The 12046-nt window shown below is 43.0% G+C and overlaps 1 protein-coding gene across 4 annotated transcripts in view; it reads right to left on the reverse strand.

Annotated features, from left to right (window-relative positions):
* GPC3 (glypican 3) overlaps positions 1-12046 on the reverse strand; it is a 424445-nt gene that overhangs the window by 159434 nt on the left and 252965 nt on the right. Inside the window, exon 6 of one of the 4 annotated variants that reach the window (XM_047082086.1) lies at positions 4158-4171. The exons of the other annotated variants lie outside the window; for them this stretch is intronic. Within the exon in view, the coding sequence (XP_046938042.1) occupies positions 4158-4171 (14 nt within the window). The remainder of the gene's footprint in view (positions 1-4157; positions 4172-12046) is intronic. 4 annotated transcript variants of the gene reach the window in all.

The raw sequence follows: 12046 nt of genomic DNA on the forward strand, positions 1-12046 counted from the left end.
CAAATAACCTATGCCTAGTATCATACTTAATGGTAAGAAACTCAAAGCTTTCCCACTAAGAACAGGTACAAGGCAAGGATGTCCCCTCTCACCACTCCTTTTCAACATTGTACTGTAAGTCCTTGCTAGTGCAATAAGGCAAGAAAAGTAAACAAATGGTGTACAAATTGGGAAGTGAGACATAAAACTGTCTTTGTTAAAGATGGCCTGATGGTCTATATAGAAAATGCAAAAGAATTGACAAAAAGATTCTTAGAATTAATAAACAATTATAGCAAGGTTGCAGAGGACAAGGATAATATACAAAATAAACTGCTTTCCCATATATCAACAATGAACAAGTGGAATTTAAAATTAAAAACACATGGGGCGCCTGGGTGGCTCAGTGGGTTGATCGTCCAACTCCTGATTTTGGCTTAGGTCATGATCCCAGGGTCATGGGATTGAGCCCTGCGTGGGGTTCTGTGCTGAGTGTGAAGCCTGCTTAAGAGTCTCTCTCCCTCGAGCCAAAGCATAAGAGACTCTTGAAAACTGAGAACAAACTGAGGGTTGATGGGGGGTGGGAGGGAGGGGAGGGTGGGTGATGGGTATTGAGGAGGGCACCTTTTGGGATGAGCACTGGGTGTTGTATGGAAACCAATTTGACAATAAATTTCATATATTGAAAAAAAAAAAGAGTCTCTCTCCCTCTCCCCCTCCCCCACTTACACTCTCTCTCTCAAATAAAAACATAAAAAATTAAAAAAAAATTAAAAACACCATACCATTTATATTAGCACCCCAAAAAAGAATTTCTTAGGTATAAATCAAAAAAATATGTACAAGATCTATGTGAGAAAAACTATAAAATTCTGATGAACAAAATCAAAGAAGAACTAGATAAATGGAGAGATATCTCCTGTTTATGGATAGGAAGACTCAATATTGCCAAGATGTCAGTTTTTCCCAACTTGATTTATAGATCCAGTAAAATCCCAATACAAAATCCCAGCAAGTTATTTTATGGATATTGACAAACTGATTCTGAATTTTTTGTGTGGGGCCAAAGACCCAGATAGCCAACACAATATTGAAGAAGACCAAAGTTGAAGGACTAACACTACCTGACGTCAAGACTAACTGTAAATCTACAATATTCAAGACAGTGTAGTATTGGTGAAAGAATAGACTAATTGATCAGTGAAACAGAATAGAAAGCCCAACAGTAGACCCACATAAATACAGTCAACTGATCTTTGACAAAGAAGCCAAGGTAAGACAATGGAGCTAAAATAATCTTTTTGGTTAATGTTCATTTATTTTATTTTTGAGAGAGAGAGAGAGAGAGAGGGAGAGTGCATGCTCATGCGAGCAGGTGAGGAACAGAGAGAGAGGGAGACACAGAATCTGAAGCAGGCTCCAGGCTCTGAGCTGTCAGCACAGACAAACCCACAAACAGTGAAATCATGACGTGAGCCAAAGTCAGACGCTTAACCGACTGAGCCACTTAGACGCTCCAAAGATCATCTTTTCAATATATGGTGTTGGAACTACTGGACATCCACATGCAAAAAAATAAAATAAAGAAAAGAATCTAGACACAGACCTTGCACTGTTTACAAAAACTAACTCAAAATGGATAACAGACCTAAACATAAAACCTAAAATGATATTGGGGCACCTGGGTGGCTCAGGCAGTTAAGTGTCTGACTCTTGGTTTTGGCTCAGGTTATGATCTCATGGTTGGTGGGTTCGAGCCCCACATCGGGCTCCGTACTAACAGTGTGGAGCCTGCTTGGGATTCTTTCTCTCACCCTCTCTCCCTCTGCCCCTCCCCAACTTGCGCTCTCTTCCTCTCTCTCTCTCTCTCTTTCTCTCTCTCTCAAAATTAAATAAATAAATCAGTAAAAACAAAAACCCGATATCACTCCCAGGAGATAAAAGTAGGATAAAACTGAGGTATGAGGATGCTTTTTTAGATACAACACCAAAGACACAACCCATAAAAAAAATAATTGGTAAGCTGGACTGCATTAAAATTAAAAAAATTTTTGCTCCGCATGAGACACTGTGAAGAGAATGTCAAGGCAATCCACAAACTGGGAGAAAATATTTGCAAAAGACACATCTGATAAAGGACAGTTATTCTAAAATATAGAGTTCTTAAAAGTCAACAAGAAATGGTTAAAATGATTTAAAAATTATTTTCAAAGAAGCCCAAAGATCTGAACAGATAACTCTTCAAAGAGGATATACAAGCGGCAAATAAGCATATGAAAAGATCCTCTGTATCACATGTCATCAGGGAAATGCAAATTAAAACAACAATGAGGTACCACTACAAACCTACTAGAATGGCCTCAGAAATCTTTTGGCTATTAAAATGCCCCAAATCTGGGGCGCCTGGGTGGCGCAGTCGGTTAAGCGTCCGACTTCAGCCAGGTCACGATCTCGCGGTCCGTGAGTTCGAGCCCCGCGTCGGGCTCTGGGCTGATGGCTCAGAGCCTGGAGCCTGTTTCTGATTCTGTGTCTCCCTCTCTCTCTGCCCCTCCCCCGTTCATGCTCTGTCTCTCTCTGTCCCAGAAATAAATAAACGTTGAAAAAAAAAAATTTTTTAAATGCCCCAAATCTGAAACACTGACACCACCAAATGCTGACCAGGATATGGAGCCACAGGAACTCACATACATTGCTGGTGGGAATATAAAATGGTGCAGCCACTTGAGAAGACAGTTTGGTGGTTTCTTACAAAACTAAACATACTCTTACGATATGATCCGGCAATTGTGCTCCTTGGTATTATCCCCCCAAAACTGAAAACTTATGACCATACAAAACCCTGCACACGGATGTTTACAGCAGCTTTGTTCATAACTGCCAAAGTTGGAAGCAATCTAGATGCCCCTTAGTAGGTAAATGGATAAATGAACTGTGGCACACTCAGAAAATAGAATCTTATTCAGTGCTTCAAAGAAATGAGCCATCAAGCCATGAAAAGACATGGAGGAAATTTAAATGCATATTACTAAGTGAAAGAAGCCAATCTGAAAAAGGCTACATACTCCGTGATTCTAATTATATGACATTCCAGGAAAGGCAAAAGTACGGGGACAGTGAAAAGACCAGTGATTGCCTTGGGTGAGGGGTAGGGGAAAGATGAACAGGCCAAGTACAGAGGATTTTTAGGACAGTGAAACTACTGTGTATGATATTACAATGGTGGATATATGTCACTACAGTTTTGTCCAAACCGATAGAATGTACAGCACCAGGAGTGAACTTCAAGATACACTATGGACTTTGCGTAATTATGACGTGCCAGTGTAGGTTCATTCTTGGTTAAAAGATAAAATGGACCATTCTAGTGAAAGACGTTGATAAGGGGGGAGGCTATGCATGTGTGTGAAATCTCTGTGCCTTTTCTCAGTTTCGTTGTAAACCTAAAGCTGCTCTAAAAAACTAAAGTCTTTAAAAGTAAATTCTAAACTCTTTCACCATCAAGCAAGAATTATAATTTGGGAGAGCTTTCTATCTTTCACTGTGAGCTTGACAGCTTACTGGTACTTAAAGGCTTTTCTGATTAGAATGTAGTGACATTAATGTGTAATGTGTTAAACTTTGGCAAATCTGCCTAACTCAGAGAAGCAGTATTTTTCAAATGACCAATGCATGATGATACAAAATCACACAATGGCTAAAGATCCACTCAGAGTACAAGAAAGATTTTATGGTAACAGAAAATAGAAAGCTAATTGATATGGTTTCAGATTCCATATTGCAGCTAACCTTTAAGAAACTACCACTTGTCAAATTTTTGTGTAATATCAGAGAAAAATAGCCTTAATTACGTGAAAAGTGTATTAAAACACCTTTTTCCAATTGTATATCTGTGTGGGGCCAAATTTTCATCAATCTAAACAGACTGAGTGCCAACTCAGATGTGATTTGAGAATCCAGCTGTTTACCATTAAGTCAGAAATTAAAGAGATTTGCAAAATGTAAAACAATGCCACTCATCCTGTGAAAATATTTTATTTTGGAAAACATCTATTTTCTTAGAAAAAAATATATGTAAACACATGATGACATTATTATTATTATTATTATTATTATTATTAAATCTTTTAAGTAGGCCTCATGCCTAGCACAAAGTCTAACAGGGGGCTTGAACTCATCACCCTGAGATCAAGACCTGAGCTGAGATCAAGAGTCAGATGCTTAACTGACTGAGCCACCCAGGAGCCCCTTACTATTATTAATTTTAAATGAAATAGTAAATATTATTTAAAATCCTCAGTTTTAACTACTGGTATGATAAATAACAAAAAACATCATTCACATAAACAAGTCTCTTTGGGGCTTCTGTAAGTCTTAATTTTTATAATTTTAAAATAATCCTGACACCAAAACCAGTCCACACCAAGCCCCAGAATAGTCTGAAAATAGTCACTTATAAGTAAATTATAAACAAATTGAATTAGTTATAATTAATAAAATTTTATTTATTAATAATAATCTATTAATTCATCAGCTTCTAGGAGTTCTAAGTGCTGAAGTCACAGCAAAGATAATGTTATTGCTCAGCTTAAAACTCCTGGGGCACCTGGGTGGCTCAGTCAGTTAAGCATCTGACTCTTGATTTCAGCTCAGGCCATGATCTCATGGTCGTGAGATCGAACCCTACATCAGGCTGAGTGTGGAGCCTGCTAGAGATTCTCTGTCTCTTCCTCTGCTCCTCCTCAACTCGTTCTCTTGCTCTCTGTTTCTCTAAAGGAAAAAAAAAAAACAAACCAAAGAACAAAAAACAAAACTCCTTAGTGGCTTCCCATAGCCCTTAGGATAAAGTATGTATCTTAACTTCACTCACAGGATCCTTTATGATCTTGTTCCTGCAAAACTCCTAGCTTCACATCACCCTCCTTCCACAATATTCTATGCTCAGTTCCTTCATTGCATCATGAGCCTTTACACATGGTCTACCTTCTGCCTGGAAACCATGCCCTTGGTTTAACTTCCTTCCAGAAGCCTTTCCTGCTTCCCCGAGTCTGAAATGGATCCCATTCCATAATCTCCCACAGCCCTCTGTACTTCTGTCATCATGGCATTTATCACACCGCATCACAATTGCTTCTTTTAACTTCAGTCTTCCTCCACAAGAGGGTAAGCTTCATGAGGACACACACAAAAGCAGTCTCGTTCACGGTTGTATTTCCGGCCCTTGGCAAAGCGCTCCATTCGTTAGGTGACAAATACACATTTGCTGAACGAGTGATAAGCAATAAAATGCTATACAACATATGTATTACTATATTAATAATAGGACATCACAAAACTTCCAGAATAAGAATTTAGGAAAATTCTCTGTTCCACAAAAGCAGTGAGAAAACTGGCAAAAATGGTCAGAATTAACTTTTCAGAGCTCTGGAAATCAACAAAACGATGGCAGCAATTTAATCAAGAGGGACCTTTATTCAAGAAAATGACCGAATCTTGGTTAGAAAAGTGAGCCTTCCATGAGGCCGGCATTAGCCTGGTATCAGAATTAGACAAATACATCACGAGAAAAGAAAATCATGTGTGGACAAATATCACTTATGAAGATAAACCCAAAAATTCTCAACAAAATACTAACAAGCTGGACCCAGTAATGCATCCCTGAATTTGAACCCCTGCTCTACACCATACACAAAAATTGACTCAAAATGAATAAAGACCTGAATTTAAGTGCTAAAACTATAAAACTCTCTGGGAAAAAAAAGAGGTGTAAAGTTTTGTGACCTTGGATTTATTTGGCAATGACACTGAGAGCACAAGCAATAAAAGGAAAAAGAGACGAATTAGACTTCATAAAAATTAAAGCACTTCCACGCTTCAAAGGACACTATTAAGGAAGTGAAAAGACAACCTACAGAATGGGAGATAATATTTTCTAATCATATATCTGATGAGGGTCTAGTATTGTAAGTATCTAAAGAACTCTTCTAACTCGACAATAAAATAATGGTAATCAGAACAATAATGATAATGATAATAATATATACACGGATATAGCCTGATGAGCCCCTTTTACAGTTTGTCAATTCTCCGATACTAATATGAACCTGCACTTCATTTCTCATAGCTTGTTGCTATTCATGTGTCTGCTTCCTATTCATTATGTACAATTAAGACGTGAGTCTGATTTAAGATTTCTGGGCATGCATGGTGTATGAAACGGGGGCTGACTACCATGCAACATTAGGTAGCACCCTATCACAGACTCCCAAATCACATAAGCAACGTCCCTGGGGTCCCAATTTACAAGAAGACCCGGCACACGAGCTACCACCACATAGCACAGTATGTCAGGAGAACCCAATTTTGCAGCTCATTTTACTCACTGCTATTATCGCTGTTGTTAAATTCTGACAGGCTGAAGGAGTACTAGATGAGTTAAAAGGAAAAGAAATTAGAGTGCAACATACATCATTTCCAGCCTCCGTTTCTCACGCAAACATTAAAAAGCACTGTATTTAACCATGCACTATTCCTGTAATTGTACAGGACGCTGGGTACCTGCTAGGCAGCAGCACCGTTCCAAGACTGTTCTCGACCGTACCTTCGGTCAAACCCATTAGCTTCCATCCGTCTAAATAAAGACATGGTGTCTGACCAGTCCCTTGGGTCTCTGCTGATTGCCCTGCACTGTAGACAGACCTCTGCTGATTGGTTTTAGCAAAAGTTATCATCAGAATGGCTCAGAAACACTTCTGAGATGAATTTTGAAAAGGACATGATTGAAGGGAGAGAAAAAATCAGGTGAATTGAGAAGAGTTGTGACCCTGAGCAGGACTAGCACAGAGAGGCTTGTCTTGCGCATTTCCTCTGTGACAGCAGCACCGGACATCGCTTTCGATCCAACCCTTCCTGCCTCTACATGTTGTTTTCACCCTCTCCTCCGGGCTCATCTTCTGCCCAGTGCCTTAAACATCAGCCATGCTTCTGTACACCCTGGACTGGCTTCTTTCTCTGCCTACTGTATGAACGAGGCAAGACCATTTGGGCAGCTTGTGATTATTTTCCCCGGTATTTGCACAACTCCAGCCATAAAACTTTGGGCATCACCTAAAACTGGCTTTCCTCTGCTGCCACATGTTTGGACGCAGAGCCACACGGATGTCAGGGCCGGCAGGGGCTGTGAGATCACTTAAGGCGATTCTCCCTTTTGCAGATCGGGAACGAAGGCCCAGAAAAGTACCGGGACTTGCACGTGACCTGCTTCTGGAAGTGCTGGGTGTGCTCGGGTAACTCCACCTCAGCTGACTTTTGCTCTCAGCAAACAGATTGCAGAAGCACCCCCCCCCCAAACACGATACGTTCTAAATTCAAACAGAAATGGTATCTTGATGAATTGCTGTTCGGGATTATCTGTGCTTCTCTGCCATACCATTCATGTAAATCACCGAGAGAAAGCTGTTCTTTTGCTTAATAGATCATCCAAGAACTGAGGATACGCCAGACCAGTTTCATGAAACACGTATGGTAGGCACTGTCAGAACTAACCCTTTGGATGGGTATACAGCTTTACTCTTTACAAAGTACTTGTCCGTATATATTATCACATAGGAGCTTTGGAAACTAGCATAAGATATTATGCCTATTTTTACCAAGTGAGGTTCCACTTGTGGGTTGCCCGAGGCCACACAGCTGGTGAAGGACACAACAGGGTCTTGAAACCAGGGCCTAGAACTCCAGACCCTAATGTGTTTGTTTATAGTCCCTACGTGAGGAAACCCCTTTGGAGTAACTGGAGGGTCAAAGATTTACCTAGTTGAAGGTTACTTAAGAAACGGTGGTCCTTAAGATGATGGAAAAAGCAACGAATCGCGGGAGAAATAGCCCCGGCCAACGGTTTTCTCTCTTTCTCCCTTAACAACGAACGGTCTCAAGTAATACCCACATGGCATGACTCTCTTGTTGCACATGGGGCTTGAAAAGTGGGGCCTACTTTTCTTTATGCTGAAGCGTAATGAGAACTTTACTTGAAATAGATCTTAGGAGCCTCAAGTGTGAAACTTTAAAAGCCATCTCTTCTTCATTTGGTCCTAGCCTGGCTACTGGGGTTTCATGCCCTTGGTAAGGTCTCTTCTCCCTCTGGGTCTCCATTTCCTCACCATAAAACGAATAGGGGAAGGGGAGTGGATTAAGTAATCACTGTCAACTCTGGCATCTTAAAGTTCTATGTCTCTAAGAGCCGGTCTGGAGAAGTAATTTCCCTTTGAACTTTTTTTATGTTTATTTATTTTTCAGACAGAGAGAAACAGAGCACGGGTGGGGGAGGGGCAGAGAGAGAGAGAGAGAGGGAGACCCAGAATCCGAAGCACGCTTCAGGCTCTGAGCTGTCAGCACTGAGCCCCACGCGGGGCTCGAACCCACCAACCGTGAGATTGTGACCTGAGCCGAAGTCGGGTGCTTAACTGACTGAGCCACCCAGGCCCCCAGTAATTTCCCTTTGAAAGGAGAGGATGTCCCTTTCCTTATCATTCTGCCACGTTGTCCCTGGAGGTCTTGCAACAGCCATAGTAAAGTAAAGCCTGACTTGGACAGGAACTTGGTTTCCTATACCGTGATCTTTTCACAAGCTTCATAATCTAGCATAGTGATGTGACAAATAATCATGAAAAATAAACACTTTGGGGGCCGTGCATGGGGCTCCTGAGAGGCACCGACAGACCGGATGGGCTGCAACCTGTCAGGAGGGCACACGCGTCGGGCAGCTGGGGCTCAGAGAAGATTCGAGGCTCAGGCCACAGACAGTCTCCCACTGATTGCAAGTGCCGTTTCCTGGTGCCCGGAATATTGCGAAGAGAAATAATCTCAGCTCTGCTACTGACTCACTTTGGACGCGCCATTTAGCCTCTGCGTAGCACAAGAGAATGCGCAAAGCAAGTCTGCTCCCAGGAGGAAAGGTGCTTTGGGCCCAAATCTCCGTCGTGACATCGGATCCCTCCCACGTGGGGAGGACTCACACAGAATTAGTGACTTCTATTACGAACGACCGGTAGGTGCAATTATGCCGCTTCCCCAGCTTGCATATTGTTCCACTTGACGAAAAATCAAATTACTTCATTTTGGAGTCGATTTACAGGGAGGGAGAGCGGGGCCTCAAAGACATAAGGCCAGAGGAGGGCAGGTGTGATAAAGAAATGAGTTACTGTGAAGATGACCGAAGAAGAGAGGGAGGAAAAGTGACACTTGGCTACACATAGCTGGTGATAATAATTCTTCCAGCTCTTCCAAGGAGTCAGCCCCCAGCCTTTTATCAAGAGGAAGAGAAACAAAATGAGATTCTCACCCTTTACAACAAGGGCACAGGTTAGTACTGCTGCCACAGGGAACGGGCAGCGTAGACACTGGAAGTCCGGTAGAGTCACTGGAAAAAGACAGCATGGCGATTAGCTTCTTCCGTATTGACTTTCCTTTAGCAACTTTCGCTTAACTGACGGATCAGCAGGCCGCTTGCAAGTGTCAAGAAATCGTACGTATCTGGAGCCAAGGAGGGGGAGCAGGACCGGACACAGGAGTGCTCTGTCTGCTCCGTTTTATTAAAAACTCATTGCTTGGTGCGAACACAGATCCCAAAAGATTGGCTTTTCTAATAAAGGCAATCTCTCCGTTCTGTTTGCTTATCTAGGTTTCTCTAATGTACCAAACAGTATCTGCCTCACGTCTTGCCATCCTGCCAGAGCTAATAACATACATGAATCAGAAATGGACTGTTTTGATCCAAATGTTGGCAGCTCGGCAACAGAAGAACACACTAGCATTCCAGATCCAACTCCTCTGCAAAGGGCCTCCCGGCAGGCCTCCTTTAGGAGGCCGCCTCAAGTAGCAGCTCCAAGACGGGTGATCTGGATTAATGGGTCAACAGAAACATTTTAAAAGCAAATAATCCAACAACTGTAATAAAAACACAGGAAGTGGAATGACTACACGGAGCTCGCATTCAGTTGTCCGGACCACTGCATATAAACATTCCTTACACAAATGGCCAAAGGGCAAGGTCAGCTCTGAGGTATTCCCTGGAGGCTCTGCTGTCACCTACTCAGTCACTTTCTTGGTCACCCATCTATCTGATGTATCAGCTCTTCCATCCCTTCACAGTCACTCTCCTCTCTCTCTACTGTCCTAACTCGTGATCCAGCGTGCTCAAATATTCCTTCTGCCCACCCGCCTCCACGCTCACAAATCTGTTCACTGTGGAATGAGGACTTGACTTGAAATGCATCCTCCGAAGAAGTCATCACTTCCTGTTTGGGTGGCCTTGTACGTTGTCCACTGAAAAAGCCAGGCACCCCTGTGATCTTCCCACCAAGAGCTCCCTCCGGATCTAGCTTCCCTCCCTCTAATTTGCTCCTCTCGGTGTGCTGACCTCATGACTGGCATGTCAGTCTTTGTATTTGCTCTCAGGTTACAGCCTTAGCAACATGGGCCAGGAGGCAAGGTGCTTCACTTGAGCCCCCAAAACACAGACATCTGGTCCCAGGTCTCCTGCTTCTTCTCAAAGGGAAAGGAAATGTATGTGACGTCACTGCTCTAAACCTTAGCTTCCTCACCTGTTGGATGGGCACAGTAATAAGTCCCACTGTGTGTGCTTCTGGTGATGGTTAAATGGAAGAACGTACACGAAGTGCCTAGCAGCAAGGTTGGTACGGAAAAGGGGCTCAATAAACAGCAGTTCTGGGGCGCCTGGGTGGCTCAGTCGGTTAAGCGTCTGACTTCTGATTTCGGCTCAGGTCACGATCTCACAGTTCATGGGACCAAACCCTGCCTTTGGCTCTGTGCTGACAGCAGGGAGCCTGCTTGGGATTCTCTCTCTCTCCCTCTCTCTGCCCCTTCCCTGCTCGTGCATGCTCTCTCGCTCTCAAAATAACTAAATAAACATTTAAAAAAAAATAAAAATAAACAGCAGTGGGGCACCTTGGTGGCTCAGTCGGTTAAGCGTCTGACTTCAGCTCAGGTCATGATCTCGGTTTGTGCGTTTGAGCCCCGCATCAGACCCTATGCCAACAGCTCAGAGCCTGGAGCCTGCTTCGGATTCTGTGTCTCCCTCTCTCTCTGCCCCTCCCCTGCTCACGCTCTGTCTCTCTCTGTCTCTCAAAAATAAAGAAACATTAAAAAAATAATAAAAAAAATAAACAGCAGTTCCCTTGCCCCCATCCTTACCGCGTGCCCACTCTCTCACTCCACCCCCTAATCTTTCCTAAAATCTACAAAAGTGATACAAGGTGCTTTTTAACATACTTTCTCCTCTTCCTCTTGACCCTTCCTTACCACAGTTCTCTCCAGCCTCCTGTTCTCCTCTATATGCATCTCTCCGGCCCTGATCTGCTTCACTGTTTCCTCATCCGCATGAGAAAAGGATCAGGCTGAACAAGCTCTGAAGGTCCTGCACGCGGCACCACTCCGGCCACAGCCTGGGTCCCAACACTTCTCGGGCAACAGAATGCTGTCACTTCTCCCTCAGAAAGAGGGTAGATAATGATAGCACATCATACAGGAGGTTATCTTATAGGAAATTCTTAAGGGCAGTTTATTTTGTACTGGAGTTTCCTCTGATCAGGGGAAAATGCATGAGAAATAGTTAAAGGAAAGACATTTGTCATTTCAATAAAAATCTCTGGAAAGCAAATACTTATTACTGCAATCTAGATGAAGCCTTGGCCTTTTGATTAAAAACATGAAACTGACATATGGTGCCTCCCCATCTCCAGGGAAACAAGCCTTCTAGGTTCTATTTATTTGCTTCTGAAAGTTTTATTGAGTTTCCACTTTGAGTCCCGCAACCAGTCCTGAAGGCGAGGGAAAGGCGAGAGGCTGGCTCCGCCCCGCCCCGCCCCCCCCCCCCCCCAAACAGCTATACTCCTGTGCCGGTGGCCTATGTGGCAATGCAGAGTCCTCCGACTCCACTTCTTCAGTTAGAGATCTGCCTGCGGAGGTGAAACACCCTGTAGCAGCTTTGCCCTCAAAAGGAAACTGCAATCTGTTCTCACCGGTACATTTTTCTTGCAGAAGAATGAAAAGGGAG

The sequence above is a fragment of the Lynx rufus genome, unplaced genomic scaffold, assembly GCF_022079265.1.
Source record: "Lynx rufus isolate CCGP_SWC_20201006 ecotype Redwood Valley unplaced genomic scaffold, mLynRuf1.p SCAF_19, whole genome shotgun sequence".
NCBI classification, from domain to species: Eukaryota; Metazoa; Chordata; class Mammalia; order Carnivora; family Felidae; genus Lynx; species Lynx rufus.